The 25641-nt window shown below is 42.3% G+C and overlaps 1 protein-coding gene across 7 annotated transcripts in view; it reads right to left on the bottom strand.

Moving 5' to 3' along the window:
- Nucleotides 1-25641, bottom strand: part of LTBP1 (latent transforming growth factor beta binding protein 1) — a 200426-nt gene that overhangs the window by 28748 nt on the left and 146037 nt on the right. For all 7 annotated transcript variants that reach the window (XM_035108252.3, XM_035108243.3, XM_035108244.3 and 4 more), the window contains 8 exons: nt 25260-25382; nt 23813-23935; nt 23272-23394; nt 22447-22572; nt 19096-19221; nt 15280-15423; nt 3268-3450; nt 1702-1788 (listed from right to left, as the gene is read on the bottom strand). In XM_035108252.3, the coding sequence (XP_034964143.2) occupies nt 1702-1788; nt 3268-3450; nt 15280-15423; nt 19096-19221; nt 22447-22572; nt 23272-23394; nt 23813-23935; nt 25260-25382 (1035 nt within the window). The remainder of the gene's footprint in view (nt 1-1701; nt 1789-3267; nt 3451-15279; nt 15424-19095; nt 19222-22446; nt 22573-23271; nt 23395-23812; nt 23936-25259; nt 25383-25641) is intronic.

Here is a 25641-nt window from a genome sequence, read left to right as displayed (position 1 = left end):
TATCTGCTGAACAGCTCTAAAAGGTAAAAATCCTAATATACTGACTGCTCCAGAAAGGATGAATTGGCTATATAAATATTTTTGCAGCCACTCTTCCAGAAATGGAGCAGCTTTTAAAGAAAAGAAATTATATGAAAACTTGACACCCACACTACCAAAATAAGGACTTTTAAAAAGAACATATATCTGAAGGCTGGTTCAGGCTAGCTGAAGTTGAATGATACTGTATAGCTGAAAGGGGAAATGGAGAATTCTAAAGAGAACCAAAGATACTCATGCAAATAAAGAAATGCAGGTGAAAACTAAAAGGAAAACAGGAATGGAATTTCTGGATGACCTGATTAAACTGTCCAAACTGGTTCCAGCTGGAGCAGTGGAAGGTTGGCCTGTTCATATCATCAGAATTTAAAATAAATTTTCAGCAGCACCAAACCAGCACCGCATCACAAGCTATCACAAACCTTTTAGTCTTATTATATGGGAGTTGCAGGCAGATACTTCTGACTAGACATGAATAGGTTGCTGCTATAAGTGTAATCACCTATTCCACGGAACAAGGAGTTCAGTTTCTTTGAATTCTATGAGACTTACTCTAGGTAAGTGTGTACTGGACTACAGACTTAGGCGACTGCAATCCTAAAAACACTTATCTAGAAGTAGGTCTCACTGAACTCAAAGGGACTTACTTCCAAGTAGTCATGCACAGGATTGTGCTGCTGTTACAGTTTAGGACAGGCTTCCTCAAACTTGGCCCTCCAGATGTTTTTGGCCTACAACTCCCATGATCCCTAGCTAGCAGGGCCAGTGATCAGGGATGATGGGAATTGTAGTCTCAAAACATCTGGAGGGCTGAGTTTGAGGAAGCCTGGTTTAGGATGAGGATGCCAGAACATTTGTTAACCTACAAGTCATCTATAGCAAGGTCCAACGCCCACTGCCTTTCATAGGAATCCTCTACAACTGTAGCCTAACACCTAGCTTTCAGCTGCTGTTGTTACATCATTTGCATCTTTGGGAGCCCACTCCTAAATCTCATTAAAGTCAGAGGTCAACGCCCCCCCCCCCAGTATATGCTCTTTTCAAAGCATTTTTGAAAAGTTATTTAAGGTTCAGATGAGGAAGCTGCCTTATACCAAGCCAGAACAACTGAACCATCTGTCTCAGTATCGTCTACACTGACTTTCAGTTTTCAGGCAGATTTTCAGGCAGGGGTCTCTCCCATCTCTTCCTGGATATGCTGGGGATTGAACCCTTTTGAATGCAAAGCATGTGCTCTACCTACTGACGGTACAGCCCTTCCCATTCAGGAAGAAGGAAATAGGAAGGCTTCAATTGCCCACCAGCAGCCCAGTCTGACTGGCTATATGCCAACCATGATGGCATTGGGTTCCCTGTCTGATCTCTAGCCAGCTGGTATCACACAGTGAAGAAACCCTTTCAAATACAAAATGAATTTGCAGCAGTGAAAGGAAGCAATGGTCATAAATAGAAAGTGACGAAGTGCAATGTAGAAATCGATTGTAGGTGGTTCCACCTATCCCCACCCAAAGGAGCAAATTTTCGTAAAAACCAACCAACCAAACAAACCTCATAAACATTTGGCAGACTGCTACACCAAAACAGACTTTAAATGAGCACTGGTATCTTTTAGGAATGTTGAAACACTAATATATAATTCAAATCTGTATAACTGGAGCTGACCTTTGTAGTTCTGCGAAACAGCTCCATAAGATAAATCTTCAGAGGGTATGTACCCTTTCCCTTCAGGGCACAGCTCAGTAAACTCAGCTAGCAGGAAGATAAACCGAGAATCCAATTAGAAATGTATTTGCGCATTACAGTGTGAAACACAACAGATTCAGTATCTTAAAAGAGCACTCTCATGTTCTAATGCATGATTTCTCATTTTATAAGTTTTCCTTTCTCATATTACAAACTTTTAGAAATAAAATGGACAGTGATATTCAGCTATGGCCATGGCTCATAAGACTGGTAGATGTTCCAGAGCAGGGGTCAGCAAACTTTTTCAGCAGGGGGCCGGTCCACTGTCCCTCAGACCTTGTGGGGGGCCCGACTATATTTTGGGGAAAAAATGAACGAATTCCTATGCCCCACAAATAACCCAGAGATGCATTTTAAATAAAAGGACACATTCTACTCATGTAAAAACACCAGGCAGGCCCCATAAATAACCCAGAGGTGCATTTTAAATAAAAGGACACATTCTACTCAAAGTAAAAACATGCTGATTTCCGGACCGTCCGCGGGCCAGATTTAGATGGTGATTGGGCCGCATCCGGCCCCCCGGGTCTTAGTTTGCGGACCCTGTTCCAGAGCAACTATGAAAAGATTCTTCTTAAAAGATGCATGCAGAATTTTTGTGGTTCTGTTGGCTAAAAAGTGGTGCCCCAAACAAACAGAGGCATCATATAAATATAACGATAAAGTAGGGAACTTAAAGCATATCTTGAAACAAAATAAAAATAAAATAGAAAAATTCCTTCCAGTAGCACCTTAGAGACCAACTAATGTTTGTCATTGGTATGAGCTTTCGTATGCATGCACACGAAAGCTCATACCAATGACAAACTTAGTTGGTCTCTAAGGTGCTACTGGAAGGAATTTTTCTATTTTATTTTTATTTTGTTTCAACAGCAGACCAACACGGCTACCTACCTGTAACCATATCTTGAGTAGAAATCCTGATTATTGATGTCCAGATAAGTGAACACTGAAGCAAAGAAATCTAACAGGAAACTTTAACTCCCTGTGTAATACAGTAAACCTGCAAATTATGAGCATCCAATTTGTGCACATTCAGAAAGGGGTGGAGTGCCAGGAAAAATGACTTTGGCAATCCCACCCACCATTGAATTCAATGTGTTCTGACTATACACAATTTTGGCTTTAGGTGCGATCTTTGGAATGTATAAATTGCGGGCTTATTGTACAAAGGAACTGAATGAATCCACTGTAGACATATTCTTTGATGCCAAATGAAATAGGAAAGCAGAACACACTCCTTTATAACTAATAGCTCAACTCTATGCTTGCTTATTCAAAAGTGCCAATGAATCCAATGAGGATTAAGTCCAACATGGCTTGCATAAAGGACTAGAATCTAAGATTGCAGTTCTCCCATTTACTTGGGAGAAAGTCCCACTTAGAAAAGTGGGATTTACTTCTGAAAAAAACAGGCAAAAGCTACTGATCCACATTATGATGTTATGAATAGCAACTACCAGTGAATGGGAAATGATCACTTACGACTTCCAAGCACAGGACATGGGAATATTTCACAGTTATCACCCCAGCCGGCACCCAAAGTACAGCAGCATTCTTGTTTCGTAACATTGGATGTTAGTACATTATCGCAAAAATTTGCATCATTTAGATTGTAGTAGCATTCCTTCTTTTCATCTGCCATTTCTTTCGTATCTACCGGTAAATCTAAAAACAAATGGTGAAAGATACAATGTCATACAGCAAAAGCAAATTCAGAAATAAATGATATAGTCTTGCCACTTCTCATGTAATATTTGGTGGTTTCCATGGGCTCTCTCTTAACCATGGTTCAGAGTTCAGAACCAGGCTGTGGGATTGTACTCTCTCACCCCAGTCCCTCCCATTTCTTTGTGTGAATTTCCTCTCTCATTTTTTCCTGCAAGCCTTATTTGTGGCTGCATCTGCATTTACATTAGTCACTCTTAGCAGATGCCAACCAGGTTCCCTATTCATCAGGATATGCAAAATGATTTCATTGCCTGATTTCAAATCTTGATGAAGAGGAAACCCTGGTTAGAGAGAACTGTGGGTAATGTTGGTGCTATGATTATACAGACAGAGAAATATCACAGTTATGCCCTTAAACTTCTCTAATTAATATCCATGAGATTTGACGCAATAATATTCATGTCCCCAGTCCTTATAATACATTGCTGACATACTATCCTCAAGAAGAAAAGATACAACAGATAAGATTATACCATTTTGCCATTAGACCATTAAACACCATTGAACCCACATATTGGAAGATTATTGTAAGAGAGAGGGCTTGCAGAGAGCAGCCCACTCTGCTTACTTCCATCAGATGGGAGAGCAGCAGCAAGTCTGGGAGTTCAAATCAGGAACAGGAAGGGTTAAGACGGGTCCAGGGCTCTGCAGAGTCCTGGTGGCTCAGCTCCAGGTTGGTAGCAGGGAAGCAGGGGAGGAGCTAGCTTCAGCAGGGGCTGGAAAGGAGGGAGGAGAGGGAACGGCACCTCAGGAGCCTGGTTTGGGACCACGGAGGACCCATAGAGCAAGGAGGAGGGGCGTTTGGAGTCTTAAAAGGGGGGTCAGAGCCCACGAGACGCCATTGTGGGCTTCTGCCCCATGCAGAGCAGACATGATTTGAGACATCTCACCACTGTATATAGCATGCACAATAAAACTATGAAAATCCAGAGGATGTGTGGAGTGCTTACTCGGGAGTAGCCAACACCCCATCTGTGACAGCAAGCCCACAATCTTTTGATGGCTACCCCGAGGGAAGAGGGCTGCAAATGTAGCAGCCGGCATGAAGTTGGCAGCATCTAAAGCAGAAGAGAGAGATGCCAAGGGAGGATTGGCATGCGTGAGGGGTGTAGCAGAGAGCAAGCTGCAGCCAGCACCCTGCAACTATGGAACGGCTCAAGCACCAGGTAGGCACCCGGGCACAGGGGAAGCCAGGCTTAGTGAACCGAGCAGCTCTGAACACAGCCAAGCCGGAGGAGTGGAGGCTGGACAAGCAGAGAGGACACTCGGGACGGGCCAGCACTTTGTAGGGCGACCCTCAGCACAAGCTGGCTCTAAGGCTGAGAGGCATGGTGGCGTGGAAGTGCAGGAGGCTGAGAGGCGAGTCCGGGCAGCGGGGACAGACGGAGGGGAAAGGCAGCGGCCACAAGCTCCCATACAGTCCCTGGAAGGCAGCTACAGCTCAGCACAGACCCCTCCAGCCAGATGTGATGCAGAGGGACAAAGCCCGCGCGCGGGTACTTTCAAACGCTGACGTGGGAAAACAGAGGGAAGAGAAAGGCGGGAGATGCCTTTACAATGCACCCAGCCACTGGGTGGAACACTGCCCCCAGAGGAAGGAATGGCGAGAGCAGGCAGGCACAGACACAAGCCTGGATGCCAGATCAGGAGGGGAGGGGCCAGGCAGAGCACCAACAACTGAGCCCTCCTGTAACACCCCACAGCACGACAAAGAGATGGAAGTAAGTCTGCAGCTGCCAAGAGGCCAGACCCAGGAGACAGTCGGGCTTCTCTGCAGGGGCAGCAGCAATGATTGCCTATCGGTGGACTTTGCTAGGCAGAATCAGATTCCCCTTTTCCCAAGGAAGCTTCCCATGAGCGTCTCGGCCATAGACGGCAGGGAATTGCAGGAGGGTGAGGTCACGCAACAGACCCCCTCTCGGAAGATGACAGTGAACAAGCACGCAGAAGTGCTAGCTTTGGACTTAATGGACAATGACCCTGTGGGCAGCCAGCGCCGGGGAGATCTCACCTTTGGAGATGCAGACGGCAAGGAGCACTGCAGGAAAGAAGGAGAATCCTCAGGATCGCACCACATCAGCTCCCCAGGCGGATGGAACGACGCCGAGGCGGGGATGCAGGAAGAGAAACTGAGCCAACTCACCAAAGAGGACACTTTTACCCAGAACATACGGAGGGACTTGAGGGAGGGAGAAGGGGCAGGGGAAGGGCTTGCAGAGAAAGAGGGGTTACTCTTTAGCAATGATGCCCGGTATATGCCCCAGGACTCCCTCAGAGGGAAGATTCTCAGGCAATATCATGACAACCCCACGGAGGGGCATGCAGTACATGTCTTCACGAGGCTCACACCCAGTAAGGCCAGTCTTGGGCGAAACCCCAGAGCCTTCCCAGAGCAGGGGGAGGGGGAGATTGGGGGACCACCTATTGAGGCATGGGGTGAGAGGAGGGAGACAGTACACCAACAACTGGATGGAGACGTGGCAAGGAGCAATGAGGCTTACAAGGAGGGGGCAGACCATCACGGGGGACTGGAGAAGGTCTTCCACGGAGGGGACAGGGTCTGGCTGTGGTCAGAAGGCCTTCCCATGGGGGGAAGGGGGAAGAAGCTGGCACCCAGAAGGCTGGGGCCCTTCAAGGTTCTGACACAGATCAACCCTGTCACCTTCAGGGGGGAAGTACCTACAGCGAGAAAGGTCCATCCCGTGGGTCACAGGTCTTTGCTCTCACACTTTAGGGAAAGCCCAAGGTTCAGAGGACGTGACACACATCCAACACAAGACGCTGACAGGAGGGAGGGGGAGGAAATCACACAAAAGACACTAGACAGAAGGGTGGAGGGAGAAGGCAGCCAAGAGGTTCCAGAAAGAAAGGAAGAGGAGGAGGTCTACAGTGCCACAGCGAGCCCGGGCTCCCGGTGGGGGGAGGGGGGGTTAAAATGTCTGATGGCCAGGCAGGGCACTCCTGCTTCCCAAAACGCGGAGGCAACCACGCACACCATGCAAGGGGAGGACCGCACACTGGAACTGCACGCTCCTTTCTCCCACAGACCCAAACCACCACACGTCAGTAGCACAGGGAACACAGAGGGGGAGGGCGATCCCAGGTGGGGAGCAGGGGAGACGCAGACCCAAGGAGCCCTCCGGGAATCGGAAGCAATTTTCCAGAGGGAGGAGGAGGATGACAACGGAAGGAACTACACGGACCAGCCACCCAGCACCGACTGGGAACAGGATTTTACACACACTACAGAGGAGGAAGACCTGTCAGGCTTCCAGCCCTCTTTACAGACATCAGACCAGGCAAACCAGGCCTCAGAAAGGGGGGGGGGGGAGCCTGGAGGGGGGGTGGATGTAAGAGAGAGGGCTTGCAGAGAGCAGCCCACTCTGCTTACTTCCATCAGATGGGAGAGCAGCAGCAAGTCTGGGAGTTCAAATCAGGAACAGGAAGGGTTAAGACGGGTCCAGGGCTCTGCAGAGTCCTGGTGGCTCAGCTCCAGGTTGGTAGCAGGGAAGCAGGGGAGGAGCTAGCTTCAGCAGGGGCTGGAAAGGAGGGAGGAGAGGGAACGGCACCTCAGGAGCCTGGTTTGGGACCACGGAGGACCCATAGAGCAAGGAGGAGGGGCGTTTGGAGTCTTAAAAGGGGGGTCAGAGCCCACGAGACGCCATTGTGGGCTTCTGCCCCATGCAGAGCAGACATGATTTGAGACATCTCACCACTGTATATAGCATGCACAATAAAACTATGAAAATCCAGAGGATGTGTGGAGTGCTTACTCGGGAGTAGCCAACACCCCATCTGTGACAATTATTGACCCTATTTTTCCTAGAAGCTTGTACACACACCTTCTTCATATTGCTTATTTGCTTTTTAGTGAGAATTGTAAAGCATGTTAATCTGAATAACACAGAGCAAGACTTCCTCACAGTTGTAAATTATAAGATACACACATGAAGGCGTTAAGCCATGTGCAGATTGAGGAGAGGTGCAACTGGAAATCGTAATCTGCTTATTGTGCTCAAAATATTCTACAGTTATGATGAATAAGATAGTTGTTTAAGCAGGATATACAGGTGAAACTCGAAAAATTAGAATATCATTGAAAAGTGCATTTATTTCAGTAATGCAACTTAAAAGGTGAAACCAATATATGAGATAGATGCATGACATGCAAAGCAAGATATGTCAAGCCTTTATTTGTTGTAATTGTAATTATTTGTCGTTAGGCGGGTCAATTATAAATGGAATCTAATTAATGAAATGTAATAGCAATGTTTATTTTTGTATTATTGTAACTATTGGTTTTATTACTGTGGACTTTCCAAAAGAAAGCATTTGTATAAATTAAAATAAAAAAATAATAATAAAGTTGCATTACTGAACTTTTCGAGGATATTCTAATTTTCCGAGTTTCACCTGTATATAACATGCAATGTTAACATGCAGTTGTTACCAAACACTTAATGTTTTTCTTTTCTCTCTTCAGAAGAATGCATGTTTGCGTCAGAGGACACAAACAAACAGTCATAGAGAGCTATTCAAATTTAGCACACCAACACACTGATTTCTCTTTGATATTTTGCCAAGGTCAATGTGTGCTATGGGGGAAACACCCAGCTGAGTGCTATTTTATCTTTGTTAGTCTAGTCTGTGGTCTCTCCTCATCAGATAATTACAGTTTTCTATAATGTTCTGAATTTCATGAAGTACAGTGGTTTTGTGGTATTCCTCAGCCCAATAAGAACCAAACGAAGACTATAATGTGTCACAGATATCTAGCTGAAGTAAATTGGTTCTCCCAAGGTGAGAGGAGGCTCAGTACCTTAGCCACCATAGTACACATTTTCATTGGACACAGGCCATATGCTGAGGTGAACTAGAGCCAGAATCTTGAAAAGCAAAAAACTATCCAAACCCTTCCTTCCCACTCTTTAAACCACAACACTTTCCAAGGAAAGGAAAGCCAAAAACCAGCCCAAGAGGAATGAGAAACAAACTCCTTGTTGCAAAATCAACAGGGTCTAGGGGCACCTAACAAATTTATTGTGATACAACCTTCCGTGGGCCAGATCCCACTTAATTAATCAGATGAAATATATAAAAAAATTGTCCAGTAGCACCTTAGAGACCAACTAAGTTTGTTCTTGGTATAAGCTTTCATGTGAAGAAGTGTGCATGCACACGAAAGCTTATACCAAGAACAAACTTAGATGGTCTCTAAGGTGCTACTGGACAACTTATTTTATTTTTTTCGACTGCATCAGACCAACACGGCTATCTACCTGAATCTTTAATCAGATGAATTAAAAAAGTCATTTAAATGGGTGAATATATGTACTCTGAACAGACAGATGATTATTTCTTATTGATTTATTAACAAAAAGTACAAAAATAACAAAGAGGGCCCCCCCAAACATAGCTCAAAGCATTTAGGTATTGGATGAGATAGCTGTACTGTGTAGAGTACAAATTAATACAGAATCTAATCAGTGTGGGTGTGACTGTTGGTTTTGCTGCAACAGACTGGCAAGGTTACTCCTCTGGAATTTGAAACGCTTTGTGACTATTTAATCCTATTTTGTACTTGATATTTCAGTTCTTCCTCCCATTATGTGCCCAGAACTTTTTAAAAAACATAAAGCTGTTTACACAGCTGTGACTGAGAGTTAGGTAGGCAAGCATTGTGAATGTTTGGAAATTGAACGAGACACAAAAACTTTTCTTCAAAAAAACAACAACCCAGAAATGTACAAAGACTCATCTTGGTCTACACATGATTCTTCTCCTATGTTATTAACCACTTAATATATACGTTTGAAAGTAGATTGCTTCAGGAAAGGACATTTAGAAGATACACCTGCAAGTCTCCTTTTGAACAGGTGGATACTATGGAATGTATGTTGCTTTACTTCAGAATGTGAAAGCAGGATCTATTCTTAGAGTTGGGAGAAGGTTCATAAATCACAAACCTTAGAATATCAGTGCCTGACAGTGAGAAGCAGAAGATCACTTAATAGAGGGCATAGGATGGTCGAGATGCAAAGAAACACCTTCCTAGGGCATGTTGAGACCTTCGAATCCTGCAGCCGAAGGGCTTTGATGTGAATTTCACTGTCATTGCTGCTGAAGAATTTAGACTTCTTTGAGAACTTTTGGAAAAGTTCTAATTTTTAAACTGAGAAGTGTGTGTTCTCAGTTGGCTCTAAGTGACAGATCCTAGGAGCTGAGTGATACAGCTTCCATACAGTAAACAAGGAACATCTTGAAAAGCTGGTGACTAGACTCTACAAAAGAAGTCTGTCTGGGGAGCCTGGACTCCCTTTTTCAGTGAGGGATTGTGCCATTTACTGATAAATCTCCTGATCTGCTGAAGGGCAGGTGGGAGATCCAGTATAGCAGGCAAGTTATAACTTGATTATTCTAAGGCATGGGTGTCAAACACAAGGCCCGGGGGCCAAATCCGGCCCGCCAGACCTCATCATGTGGCCCGCCGAGCACCCCAGCCAGCGGGACCTTGCTGCTGAAGCGCTGCGCTGACAAAGCGCCGACAAACAGCTGGGGGCGGGGGGGGGTCCATTCGCACTCTTTTCTGGCGCTGAATCAAGGCGGCGACCCCCCCCTTCCCTTTCTTTCTTCCTCTCTCTCGTTCTTATTCTTTCTTTCCCTCTCCTTCCTTCCTTCTTTATCTCTGTCTTCTCTCCCTCTTTCTTTTTCTTTCCTTCTTTATTCCTTCTTTCCTACTCTTCTTTCTCTCACCTCTTTCCTTCCTCTCTCCCTCCTGCTCCCTCTTTCCTTCCTTCCTTCCTTCCTTCCTTCCTTCCTTCCGTCCTTCCCATCTTTCTTCCTCTCCCTCATTCTTATTCTTTCTTTCCCTCTACTTCCTTCCTTCTTTCTCCCTTTCCGTCTTCTCTCCTTCTTTCTTTTTCTTTCCTTCTTTATTCCCTTCCTTATTTCCTACTCTTCTTTCTCTCCCCTCTTTCCTTCCTTCCTCTCTCCCTCCCACTCCCTCTTTTCTTCCTTCCTTCCTTCCTTCCTCCCCTCCCCTCCCCTCCCCTCCCTCTCCCTCTCCTCAGAAACATAGGATGCTGCTTTATACTTCTGGCCCTTAAACCCTGGAACCAGGAGAGCAGCTCCAGTGAGTCAACCTCAGCCAGTCCCTTTGGTGAAGGGTGGTGGCTCACTGGCAGAACATCTGTTCTGCATGCAGAAGGACCCCAGCATCTCCAGGTACTAGTAGCTCTGCAAAGGTCCTGCATGAAACCCTAGCGAGCCTCCACCACCCAGTGCAGTTACCAAAAATCATTTTTCAATAAATTGTACAATAATTGTACATTTGAATATCTACTTGCCATTATTCTGACTATGTTTCTGCTTTCAGAGCTAGTTATTACTTACATTATTACAAAAAACAGTAATAATTGAATGCAGTGACAATAATTTATGATAATAAAGAGTGGACACATAGTCCTACAGATACAACCGGCCCTTTGAGGGTGACCAAACTGCTGATGCGGCCCCCGATGAATTTGAGTTTGACACCCCTGTTCTAAGGCCAACATTGATCAGGCTGGCAGTGCAGTTGGCTTGGCCTCCACACTGGAAGTGCAAGACTTAGAAAAGTCTCATACTGTATGTTGGGTTTGCAATTTGGGGTCTAAATCAACAGGACTATCCTCTTCTCACTGGCTTTTGTTGAAATGAGTCTAGGGTCTTTCTTAAAAACTGTATCATTTTAATGAAGCAGCTTGACCTTGTTGTTTATCTGCTGAGGGTAACATCATCAATACAGATACACCAGAAATCACTACCAGCCTTCTCCTACCTTTAGCCATACATATTCCATTAGGAATAACCTTGAAAAGCACTTCAGTTATTTTTGCTTCCAGCTGATAAAATAAAGTTTAAATTACAACCTCAACAAACATTTAATTACTTTCAAATTAAGTCTTAATGAATGCTTTCTTATTCTGGGGTGCAGGAAAAAGAATGTGCTGCTGATTAAACATGTTACTGATTAATTAATTTTTAACACTAGATTTCCTATTAGTCATATATCTGCCCCCAAAAATGGGAGTCAAATGGTCAGACGGTGACAAGATCCTTTTAGAATGCAGTAATCTGATAATTTTCTGCCAAGTAAAGCAGAAACAGAAGAAAATCCCTTGGTCCCCGGTGTAGAGTAAAGACAAGTGTGAACAAGTGGCATTCTATAAAGACCTCAAATATATTTAAAATGTGCTGAATTAAAATTATGCTTCAAATGGGCACCAGATCTCACTTGGAATAAGTGACATCTTCTTATTTAGCAGGAAAATTGTAGCATTTAGTGTGAGGGACAGGGGATATCGCAAAGTCCCTCCCCTCCTGAGTTCCAGCCCATCCCCGAGCGCAGGGGAATGCAGGGAGAGTTCCGACTCAAGTGGGGAAGCAGGAAGTGGTGTCCGAGGCTCAGGCAGGGTAGCGGAGCCATCGTCCCAGGTGGGACAGGAAGAGGGAAGCTAGGGGGGCAGACCCATTCCCCCAACTCTGGAATTGCGCAGAAAACGTAGGGGGAAGAGGCTGGGTCTCCCCAAGTTGTTATGTTGGAGAAAAACGCGCCAAACGCCATTCGGAGGTTCTGACTCAAGCGGATAAGATGTGTCTCTGTAAATAGTACTGCCTTTAGCACTGTAAATACGCAGCACCAATAAAAAGATAAAATGCAGAGCCGTGTGGAGTCGTTACTCTGAAGTAGCCCACCCAGGCCACTGTGACATTTAGGATGTATTTTTGCATACATCCAACCTTCCTCTCACATTGACATTAAATGAAACAAGTGTAACCTATGTAAAATTAATACTTTCATCAGGAAATTGCTTTGCACAAAGGCTGCTGCTGCAAAGATGTTATAAGAAATGGAGAAAAAGATGAACTGGCCATGGCAGTTCAAGATGGTCTCCTGGCTTTAGCATGTCTGGGGGAGGACCTCACTTCCTCCTCCACTGCCTGCGCTGGCTGCTGGGGCTCAGCCAATCACAGGTGAGCTAGGGGGTGCAGTTTGGGAAGTGGATCTAAGGGGAAAGTTATTCCCTTTGGTCTGCTATAAAAGCCATTCACGCATCAGCCTCAGCTGTCATTGGATTCCCTCTCTTCCTACTCTTAATATTTTAGGTCTGCCTGAGGGTAAGCGACCCTGCATAAGACATTGCTATGGAAGTTTTTGGTCATCATATTTGGGGCCTGGGAGCAATTTGCCTTCAGACAAATGGAGCCTATCTGGGGTTTCAGCCTACCTTATAGCAGCTGCCACAACTTGACGGCGGATAAGACAATGGGTTGGATTCTTAGTCTAGGTGGATGAGGCGTTAGGGCCCTCCCCAGCCCAAGGAATCAGGGTTTCCTTTTAATCCCCCTCCCTGGTAATCTCAGGGGGTTGCCCCAATTTGACATAGGGCAATCCTTAACCTTAACCCTGCCAAATACTCAACCAGCAGGCAGGTTGATTGATTCAGGATACACGCCCAATGCCTGCGCAAAAACTTGCTAACACCTGTAATCAATAAAGTTGGGACTTGCTTAAATCCTGAGTGATTGTTCTGTGTTCATTGCAACTTTATAATCCCTTGGCCACACGACCCACAGCTTCACTGCACCTGGACCTGCAAATGGAAGCTGTAGAGATTGAGTGAAAAGGGAGGTAGCCGTGTTGAGGGATGAAAAGATAGGAAAGCCATGATGATACATGACATTAAAACTCCATGCCCAACTCCTAGGTCCCAGTCTACACAAAATGCATAAGATGATAAGATGTTTCAAGATTGTAAAGGTAAAGGTAAAAGGACCCCTGACCATTAGGTTCAGTCGTGACTGACTCTGGGGTTGCAATGCTCATCTCACGTTATTGGCCGAGGGAGCTGGCATACAGCTGGTGAACCAGAGCAGCACACGGAAACGCCGTTAACCTTCCCGCTGTAGCGGTACCTATTTATCTACTTGCACTTTGACGTGCTTTCGAACTGCTAGGTTGGCAAGAGCAGGGACTGAGCAACAGGACCTCACCCCCTTGTGGGGATTCAAACCGCTGACCTTCTGATCAGCAAGCCCTAGGCTCTGTGGTTTAACCCACAGCGCCCCTAGTCCCTACAGCGCCACCTAGTCTACCTAGTTGTACAAGATTGTACAACTTCAGATTGCAGGAGGAAATTACACCATTCAATGATTCCTCCATCTCACAGAGAGTTAGGGATGCAACTGATTAAATTGTAGAAATTACATAGAATTTGTATATTTGTACTGTATCTGACGTTTGTTTCACCTAGAAATCAGGTCCATTTGTATACTTTTGTGTTGTTGTCAATGTTTTAGTTAAAAATAACCCTGGTATGATAGATGGTATTTAACACCAGTAAAATTATCCAAGATGTACAGGACAAGCAGTAGAGTATGCTGGAAATGTAAAGAGAAAGATGGGCAATTTTATCATATGTGGTGGTCATGTGAGATAGTGAAAAGATTTTGGGAAAATTTATATAATGAGTTGAAAAAAATGTTTAAATATACTTTCACCAAAAAAACCGAGGCATTTTTGTTGGGACTAATGGGAGATGAGATTGCTAAGGGGGACCAGAGATTCTTTATGTATGCCACAACCGCAGCGAGAACATTATTATCCCAAAAATGGAAAACACAAGAGGTTCCAACTATTGAGGAGTGGCAGACAAAAATGATGGACTATGCTGAACTGGCAAAGTTGACCTGTGCGATCTGGAATCAGGGAGAGACAAAGTTCCAGAGAGAGTGGAGTAAATTCATTGATTATATGAAGAAAAACTGTACAAGTATAAAGACACTTGCAGGACTAAAATAAATCCTACGAACTGAGACAGAAGATGTAAAAGGAGCTGCGAGATAGGATTAAAACAACAAAGCCGTGTGAAGGGAGGGAGGGAGGGAGGTCTCAGCTCGTGAGAGCAAAAAAGAGATGAGATGAAAAGGTTATGATGAAAATAATTGGTTTAATTGTTGTGTGTGTTTCTGTATGATGTTTTGTTTTGTTTTTGTAATGTGTAAATGAAAAATTAATAAAAATTATTTATAAAAATAAAATAAAAATAACCCTGGTATGTTCTGATTTGGGTGGGTGTGCTAACGTGAACCTTGCTGCAGGGTGCAGCAAGATTGCTCTTAGAAGTTGCTCGAATGTAATGAAAGTCTTTTCCCTTAGAAATTCTCTTAAACAAGTTTAAGAAGCTTCAGATCTTCCTAATTCAAGGAATTTCCAGAGTCTGATGTTAATCTGGAGTTTGGGTGAACATCACTTGGTTTCATTTGGATTCTCTGTATATACCAGATATATTTTAAAAACTTATTTTGTTTATTAGTTTCAAACATGTTGCAAACTGCTACATCTTCAATGATGGATAACACAGAAAAAATAATAATAATATAAAGATAAATAGCAATAGTCCAGGTGAATGTTGGCCATTATTCAATAAACCTATTAAACTGGACTCCAGTCAAAATAGCAAGCAAATGTCATTCAAAGCTCTAACATTACTGACCTAAACCCAATACAGAATTTGCCATGCCTATTGATTGCAATGAGCTTCAGCTCTGTCTTGGATTTAAACCACTTACTTAAATTTAAAAAACCCAAAACCTAAACACACACATTGGATAACATGACATAATCATACGATGATTTCACCCACCAATTACAGATTCAACTCCTTCCCATGTTTGTCAGACTGTGCATTTATATGGTCCAATTCAGTGCCAATGGGATATTACCTGGGGAGGAACGGAAGCGACACTGTCCGGTCATTGGGTCATACTCCTGGTTTTCATCCGAACACAGACATAGGAAGGAGCCTTCCACATTTTCACAGAGGGCTTCCCCGCATACTCCACTCAGCATTTCACATTCATTCACATCTGTAAAAAGAAGCCCAGTATAGATTCAAACATTATCTTTCATTAAAAGGGTGTGCGTGAGTGTGCTGCTATTCTAGTACTGTAGTTTGTGTGCTTGTTTGCGTGCTTGAGACTATTTATGTATTTAAAACATTTGTATTCCACCTTTCTGTTTGGCCAAGAGACTCCCATATATAATATGATATGATATAGCAGGAAAAGTTTAACAGACTAGAGCAATAAAAACACTAAAATCAACACAATTCATTGGGGGGAGGGAACAATTTACATTATAGCCTGGACCAAAAAAAAAAAGGCTTTCCTCCAAAGGCACAGAATTTAGCACCAGGTGGAGACAAAACTACAAATTACATTAAGCACGTAGTTTGGCCTACAGGGTTTTTAATTTTAATTTTACTGCAACTATAAACTTTGGGGAGAAGGAAGAAATTCCTGACAAAAATGGCAATAAACAGCAGCTTCTCTCCTGATACAAATAGCAGCTTGGATTCAGGGACAGCAATTTTTATCAGGACTCCAGTGTGCTTCCCCCCTACTACATTCTCAGTCTTTATTGGACTGCCCTGCAGCTGCTATTTACAAATTAAAAAAACAACAACACATTAAGGGCTATGGAGGCCACTGTCTTCACCCCCATCCTACAGCCCGGACACTGAGGTCCAGCTCTGGGGCCCTCTGGTGGTTCCCCCACCACGAGAAGTGAAGTTACAGGGAATCCCACATTTTCTTAAGATAACCAGTGATGACTAAACTAATTTAAGTTTACAGTGTAGCATAAGCTTTACGTTCACATCAATATGTCTCCATTGCAATTCTTGTTAGGAAGGCCACGTTCTGAATCTCTTTGCGACTTGCTTCATATAACACCCATAGGCTTGCTCCTCATCATAACCAAGCAGACCATTCCATTTCAAGAGTGGATTTTTTTGTACTTTTTGAATGTTTTAAATTAACCAACAGCTAATCCCTTTTTACGTACTGCTAAATTGCAGGAGAAAAAGAATGAAGATATCCGAAAAGATGGCTCTATATTTGACTGAAATAGATGGCTATGTATATAGCAAGAGCCTATAAGAAAAATAAAGGCCGACAGCTGTAGGAGTAATGTGCAACAATAGAAGCATTCACCACATGCTGGAAATATTGTAGCTTAAGTTGTCTATGCTCTGGTAACCTCTAGGTTAGATAACTATAATGCATTATATTTGTGGCTGCATTTGAAGGTGGTTCATAAAGTGCAACTACGGTAGTCAGAACTCAGCAGCCAGATCGCTGACTGGGACCAGGCAGACACAGAATGGAATGCTAATACAATAATTCTGTCACAAGTATTTCTGCTTGCCAGATAGGACGATTTCCCCTCATGTGCTGTTGTTGGGGTTCTTACAACACTTCAGAGCAGATTTGGGGGAGTCACGGGAAAAACCCATTGCACTAGTGAGAGTCTGTGTATTGGCTTCCACTAGCACACTGAGTTAGTTGAAACCAGCCCTGAGTGTATAACACTGCTTCTGGCCCAACTGCACGAGTTGCAACTGGTTCCCAGGGCAAATTCAAAGTGCTAGTTTTGACCTATAAAGATCTTATTCCACTAAAGAACTCAATATATCAAGGACTGCTTCCACCCATATGAACTTACCCAGACTCTACAATTGTTATCTGAAGCCCTTCTTTGTGTGTCCCCTCCAAGAGAGGTGCTGACAGTGGCAATGAGAAAATGGGCCTTTACAGTGGTGGCCCCCAGATTGTGGAATGATTTCCTCAAGGAGGCTTGCCTGGCACTGACATTTTCAGCTATTCAGTGCCAGTCAAATACATTTTTGTCATCCCTGGCTTTTGGGTCTAAGATGGGTTTTTTTTAAAAAAAATGAGACTCCCATTAAAAGATATGAAAAAAATACTAAATAATAGTAATACTTGTTCAGCAACCACTGCTGCAGAGATGGAAATTATGATAAAGTTTGTAAACTTGCATCAAATCCACTACCTCCTCATATTATATTATTTTTTACTTCATCTTTGAATTTTATCTTGTTTACTGTGTGAAAAATATACACAGAATATGCTGAAATATAAAAGGAGATATCAAGAAAAGCTGTGACAGATTATATAGCGCTGAGTACAGCTCGCTAGAATTACTCACTTCAAAGTGTGGTTAACATTCCTACCATTGACTTAAAAGGTTGAGCTTCAGGAATGCACCTCTGTTCAGTCAGAAAATTATATGAGAATACCCGAAACATTATCTTGGAAAGGGATCATTTCAGCAGGACGTACGGTGAATCTCTGTTCCAATACTTTTCTGCTAGAAAAGCTTTACACTAATGTATTCTGCCGCCCAAGCTGCAGATTTCCCTTTCATTGTTGGGCCACCGTATCATCTTCCCCTGTTTTCTTGTGACTCTTGCAAATCAAATCATAAACTTGCTGCATCACACAAGAATGGTTGCTTGTGTGGCGCACACATATGGTCTGGAATTTCTCACTTCACCCTCACTTATTCCAGACCTTCCTGCAGTTCCTTATGCTTCTGTGCTCAATAAGGTCATGTGCTAAACAAATCTAATAATGAACTGGGTAGGATATTGTAGCTATATTTGGCTTAAAGATTATACCGAGGAAGCAGATTTTCTTTTAAACCCTGAGAAATTTCCTGCTGGCTTACCTGAAAATTCTTAGGTAACTGTGTGTATCTATTTATGCATGTGCTTCTCCACATGTATCTAATTTCCTGCAATAAAGGTTTGTGCCCATGGGATGATATAACATTATTCCTACAGGGTCTATATTCAAGATAGAATAGAGCACAATCTGGATTTTCATATAGTTGCAATGCATGACACTGTTTATGAGATAACCTGTGAACAGATGAGCTATGGAATATTTTATGTGTGTTTCTTTGTGGAAATCATATACTAGGACCATATTCAGGAGGCAAAATATTGCTTCTAGTGGGTTGGGCACACAATGAGGGCCATTTCAAATTCTGCCACAAGCAGTGATGTTAACTATCAAGACAAGAAGCACAACAGGATGTTCTTGAAATACGGGTTGCACACTGTGTTTTAGATTCAGACACGCACCAGACTGAACTATTCAACTTACACTTTTTCAGCACCTTCAAGGGCCTTTGGCAAAAAGGGAAGAAGGTGAAATCCAAACATTTTTAGAGGGCTTATCATTATGACAGGCCGGGATATATAAACACTTAAATAAAATTAATCTAGTCACCACTTAATAACATACTAGGAAATGTATCACTTATTAGCAAAATTAACCAGCACTGACAAGTTCATCACAATACCAAAGGTTTTTTTATGATGAGAAATATATTTTGTGGGGACTACAGTGAACACTGAAATCTGTTCAACTACTTTGGCTAAAGGAGGTGGCTGTACCACATGCCAGTCTATATTTCCTGTAGGCTTTGCAAAATTCTGGTCATTTAACTAAGAGTCTAAACAGATGTTACATTGAGATTTGTGAACAGCTTGATGTTTTCAGAAACAGAAGGTTCTAAGAAGGAGAAATAATTGGCTTGCCTTTGGTTACAGTTCAGATTTAGCAGCATTTCCTATTCCAATTTGAATGGGTAGGCATGTAATATAAATAATAGGGCATTCACTAGGCTTCCCCTAAAAACTCATTGTTCACGAAAATCTCACAACTCACCCACACACTCTTGTCCATCCTGTAGATACTGATAACCCTGATAACAAAGGCAGCGGAAGGACCCGGGTGAATTGTCGCAGAACCCATGAGTTCCACACACAGTGCTGTTGGCGCATTCATCCACATCTGAAAATAAAATGCAGTACATCAATATCAGGTGGGAAAATGACTAAGGCCAACTTTCACACGCTGGCATGTGGAACTAATTACAGATTCTGAACGACATATAGCTGGGGAAAAATATTTAGGTGCTGTTTTTCTTACATGTTCAGAGATTAAGAGAGACTGACTACATGATGCTAATAAAAAGCAAATAAACAGTTTTCACAAAAACAAAAGTATAATGTACATGGACAAAAGCATGCCATACATTTACACCATTGTGGGTATAGTTAGACCCACAACTTACACACATTTTTCACTTGTGTGAAATCAGCTTTATGTGCTTGGCAAAAATAAATAAAAAATGAAAAGGGATGGAAAGGGGACTGGTGTCCGGGGGTAAACAAAACTTTGGTAATTCCACCCACCTTTACACCCAATGTGTTTTGATTATATGCAATTTTGGCTTTATGCACTATCCCCTGAACATAAACCCCACATAAGTTGTGACTCTGTTGTACTTAAGCAACACAAGACCATCACATTTAATTAATAAATATAATGAGGAACATCTTACAATGCAGATTTTTACCATCTCATGGAATCAGATGGATCTGCAAGATCTTATCAGATGATAACAGGGCCATTACTGGCATTCTCTTATTTGCAAAAGGTTGAAAAGGTTTCTGTATGTGCTGAGGTACAGCTCTTGAAAAAGCATGTTCCAAATCCTCTGGTGATATGTGTATGAACACCATTATACTGTTAGAATATATTTCTATGTGTATGAACACCATTATACTTTAGAATATATTTCATACTGAAAGTTTAAAAAGTGAGATGAATAGCTGAGTAACGTATGATTCAGGGAGCCAGTTACTTATTTCCACACTCACACTCATTTCTTTGGAAGTCAGCATGTATTTTTGCTGCAATATTTTATCCACATTTGTTTAATAGGTCAAGATGCCATGACAAATACTATTGGAAAAGCAAGAAGTTCCTCAGTTAATAATTTATATTGTCTGTCTAATGCTACTGAGCAAAAATACAGTTCACAATTACGTATTCTTACATCCATGGGAAACAAAAAACAGGAAACAAAAATAACATAGAGCACCACAGAAAAATGTACTCACAACAAAATAACACGTTCCTCAGTTTCTATGGAATGTGGGGGCAAATGAAATATTAAGTTGTTCTGCGTAAGATCCATTTTAGCAATGAGATTTAAACAATGCATAAGTTTGAAAAAGAATATTGTAACATTCTTCTATGAAGTGCTTCAGACAAGATTAGACTTATGCACATAAAAATGAATCCTTCTTCACACTATCGTATGTTCTAGATGAAGGTACAGGAATTTCCATGCATTGTCTAATACAGGAAATTAAAAGGTCATAATGAATCTATGCCTCTATTGTTAGAATAGGAACCATACTTTTTGCCTTGTTCTTCAAGTCTGTCTTTGTTTATTCTTTCCCATAGATCCCCTAACTTTAATACTGTTGACAAGGAGGTGGTGCTGACATGGCTACGGACAGTGAAAGGAAGACAGAATTGCACTAGAATGACCTCATTCTTCTCCTTCTGAGAAAACTCAAAGAATTACGTTGTGCAGATGTTCATCAATCCAAATTATTGTCCTGACTGGGATTCTGAAAGAGTCACTTCTGTCAACACTGTAGATTAAGGAATTCTGTAAGGACCCTTGCGGAGAAAGTGAAAAATATTTCTGGGTTTGATAACTGGGATGGGTTACTTTCCTTAAGTCCAGCTCTCATTTTTTAAAAAAATCAATCAATCAAAGTGTATATACCTTTTTGTATTTAAAATGAATTGCAGGTGTAAAGATCCTAAAATTTCTGTTTTATTATTTAAAGCTAAATCATTTTTTACCTTTGTGTCACACATGTATAACTGTGATTATATGCACATTGGATACTTTGCTTATTATTGCTTGATTCTCAAACAAGAATATTTTACACAGAAAAAATATTGTGGGTCATTTAGGAATGGTCAGATATCCTGCATATATAAGTGGGGCTTAAGCCAAAAAAGATCATGAACTATTTTTTTTTACTCCCCTTCTGTCCTCTCACTCACAGCTACATTCCAGATAGTTCTTTTTTTTAAGCCATAACCCATAAAAGCATAATGCAGATTTACTTGTACTGAATTATATGGCACTGGACAAATGCATAAAATGTAGGAACATTACTTTAGTCAATACCAAAAGCTGCCCAACTTCTCACATGGAAAGCCAGCATGGAACAAACTATTGTCACCAGATAAAATAGCAGAAATTTAAAGGTCTGAATTGTATATTAAAAGCCCATGACAAATCCCGGAATGAAACAGTCAATATTACTGAGTCTTAGTTCTAGTCTGGACACCATGACAAACTGTGGTTTATTGCGACAGGAATGAGTCTGGGGCTCATGTACACCGCCCCACTCCTTTTTTTGTTTAGTCTGAACCTAGCAGATTGTGGCTAATCTTCACTATGGTTTGTCTGAAGCAATCCAACTTCAGATCATACAGTTTATGAGCCTTCTTTCACTAGCCATAGTTAAGATTAACCACAGTTTAGAGTTTGGATGTAATAATAAACTGCAGTTAATCAAAATGGGAGCAAAAGCACTATTTATTTGATTATACTTTTAAGTGTTGTCAACCACATTCAGTCAATAGGAAGGGCCATAGCTCAGTGGGTGGCGCTGTGGGTTAAACCACAGAGGCTAGGGCTTGCCTATCAGAAGGTCGGCAGTTCGAATCCCCGCGATGGGGTGAGCTCCCATTGCTCAGTCCCAGCTCCTGCCAACCTAGCAGTTCGAAAGCACGTCAAAGTGCAAGTAGATAAATAGGTACCCCTACAGCGGGAAGGTAAACGGCGTTTCCGTGTGCTGCTGTGGTTCGCCAGAAGCGGCTTTGTCATGCTGGCCACATGTCCTGGAAGCTGTACGCCAGCTCCCTCGGCCAATAACGCGAGATGAGCGCCGCAACCCCAGAGTCGGTCACGACTGGACCTAATGGTCAGGGATCCCTTTACCTTTACCTTATATAGCTCAGTGGTAGAGCTCAAGTTAAAATCCCAGCATCTCTAGGAAAGATACCTATCTGAAACCTTGGAGAGCCACTGCCAGTCAGTGTACATGATGGACAGATGCCCTATGTTTGTTCCTAATTATCATCACCCCTTACTGCATCAGACTTAAATTCCTCTTTCTTTCATTTAGCCCATCTTACCTTCACATGTTTGGCCATCTCTAGAAATAGTAAAACCCTGCTCACAAACGCACTGGAAAGAGCCCAATGTATTGAGGCATTGCCCATGAGGTAAACAGAGATTGGATGCTGCACATTCATTGATATCTGCAGGGGGCAGAGAAACAGCAACCAAAAAAGCATCATTTTATTAGAAGGCTACATATATATTTATAAGGAACTCTAAAAAAGCAAGTTGTGCTAGTGGACAAGAGAACTCTAACCTGAATTAAAGGCTGGCCTGTACCCCAAAGGCGAAAATTTATCTGAATGGGGGATAAAAGTCTCCCACCTGAATACAGAAAGCTCGTTACTGCCCACCTTACATCCCATACCATTAATGAGAATCGATATGCCTACCTTGGTAGCCAAGGTAGGAGAGTAGACTGTAGGAACTTTATGGCCATGCTATTTTTATGGTTTTCAGCTCTTGACTTAAAGAAAGATCAGGTGGCTGGCAAGTAAGAACACATGCTTTATGGGCTTTCCCCAAATGCAGATATGATAAGGTACAACAGTGTACTTCTTATCCTTCTAATATTCCTATAGCCAAGCTGTGTGGTATAATGGTTACAGTGCTGGACTATGACCTGGGAAGCCAGGGTTCGAATCCCCACTCAGCCAGGAATCACACTGGGTCATCTTGGGCCAGTCACTATCTCTTAGCATAACCTATCTCACAGGGTTGTTGTGAGGATGAAATGGGCAGAAGGATACCCTTGCACACCACACCTTGAGCTCCTTGGAAGATAAAGGTGTTGTATAAATGTAATAATGATAATGATAATGATGATGATGATATAATACCTTGACAACCCCTGGAGGGAAGCAGCTGGAAGCCATCTGGGCAAGTGCACTCATAAGAACCTTTGGTATTAATGCAGTTCCCTCCACGGCAAACATCACTGTCTTCTTGGCATTCATCAATATCTGAAATAAATACAAGCAGCAATTAAACCACTTCAGAAGAGATTATGCTAACAACAGCAGAATAATATGTCACTGAAATATCTACTGCTGGCAGAGGCTAAGGTATGGTGCTGGCATTGTTTTAGTTATCTGGAAACTGCTTTGTGACCACTGTGGTGGGGAAACGCAATATATAAATATAGTAAATAAATAAAGGTTTTATCCTATCCTGCCAAAATATGACATATTTAAAATTCCTTGCATATAAAAACCTACACCTATTTGTCTGCAATTTGGCAGCCTTCAAAAGCCTCAGAAGTAGATATTACAAATTAATATTACTCTGAATAATTAAAATTTTTATAGCCCCTTGCTGATTTCTCTTGATTGAAAAAAGAAACCCTTTGACTGAATTCCTCCTGTAGACAATGGAACTTACCTTCACAATGGTCTTTTGTAGGTGACAGCTTGTAGCCTTGGCCACAAATGCATCTGTATGATCCAGCGATGTTTCTGCATTGACCATTTGTGCAAAGCTGCTGCTGCTCACATTCATCTACATCTGCAAATTTTAAGTGTGTTTAACTTCAGAAAATACATACTCTGCCCCGCAAAGTTATTTAAGAATGGTTTAAAATACATTCAAGCTCTTGCATTTTCAGAATCCATGAAGAACGAGCTTATTGGGTCAAAATTAAGACTGAACCATTTAGTGTGTATTATCAGCAAATTCTATAATACTACTGCTCTTCAGGGTAAATTGTCTTCTCTGGTTTCAATTGCATATTTCTTAGCAATGCCAAGTTCCTGGTGGGACAAATGGTCTGATGGAGCTAGCAGTTTCAATGAAGCAGAAAGGCTTTGTGGGTTTTTTATCCAAACCGGCTCCAATGGTATCCAGTTGCTCTTCATTCAAAGCTTGCAATGTTCTTTCCCATTCTCACAATTTAAGGATAGTCAGCCCATGCCAACATCTGGATTTCAACAGCAAAATGCACTGCAAATTTACAACCAGAAAAGCACATGCTGCTGTAGGATGGTGCTGCTGAATCAACAAGCAGAACAGTCTGGTGTAAGTTCATAGTGAACTATTCATCCAGCACAGTCCATGATAAGAATTTGGAAACTTATATTTCGAGTGCCACTTCAAATTAGTCTCAGGCAGCCTTTGCTTGACAACTAAATTTTCCAAGGGCTAGATTCTCATTGGGTAATATCAGTGTCTTTAAAACTAATTTTCAATTACTACAAGTCAGGAGTACGAAATGAGACAACAGGCTAAAATTGGGGCATTTGATATCACAGAGTGGCTGGTGCAACCAAGCCAGATGGCTGGGGTATAAATAACAAAATCATCATCATGATCATGATCATCATCATCTCATTTGAGATTAATTTTCAAAAGCAGCCCATGGTTCTGTCTCCTTTGTTAACATCCCCCCCCCCGATTGTGCCAATGCTCATCACAAAGTGGTTACATTTCACCAGTTTTCACTCTGCCCTGTGAAGACTCTCCACTCTCCTTTCATATTTTATAGCCCTCTTTAGGGCTCCTTCAAATACTTACAGAGGGAAGGGTTAATCTTTTTGCCTCTTGTGCTTTTAAAACAGCAAACGAAAAGACTCTCTCATGGCATCTGATCTTATGCATTTCTCTCAAGATTTCAGAACACCAGGAAGGATAATGCACAGGTGTTCAAGTAACTCTAGCCCTACCTTTATGTTTACTTTTCTGAAGTGGTATGAAAAAGATTCCACCAACACACTGGGTGAGGAATACAACTCCTGTGCTTTGAATGCCCATGATGAATAAGACTATTTCACCTCTCTTGGCAAACATTAGGCATGTTATATTTAAATTACAAAGGTATTAATCAAATTCCTACCTTCACACTGATCTCCAGCAGGGGACAGTTGATAACCTTGGCTACAAAGACATCTGAAAGAGCCTTCCAAGTTTTCACACTGGCCATTTGTGCAGAGGCTGCTATACTGACATTCATTTATATCTGTGAATAACAAAGGTTGGATTTAGACAAGACGCTGTCGCTTACAATATTAATTAAGGATGCTTGAGGTGTTTCAGAAGAATTGGCCAACAAGCTTTTATTAACTTTCTTTAATGGTTTTCTCAGTAACGGCCAAACTAGATGACATGTTAGCGCCGTATCCATGCCCTATGTTCAAATTGCCAGTCCAGACCCTAATGTCCTGTTAGGGGTTTTTGACCCTTTGCCTTCACTAGGGCTCCAGTCTAGTTTACCTCCT

Source organism: Zootoca vivipara, chromosome 3, assembly GCF_965207765.1.
Source record: "Zootoca vivipara chromosome 3, rZooViv2.hap1.1, whole genome shotgun sequence".
NCBI lineage: Eukaryota > Metazoa > Chordata > Lepidosauria > Squamata > Lacertidae > Zootoca > Zootoca vivipara.
The sequence above is the reverse complement of the archived record's forward strand: the minus strand, read 5'-3'. Positions and strand labels throughout refer to the sequence as shown.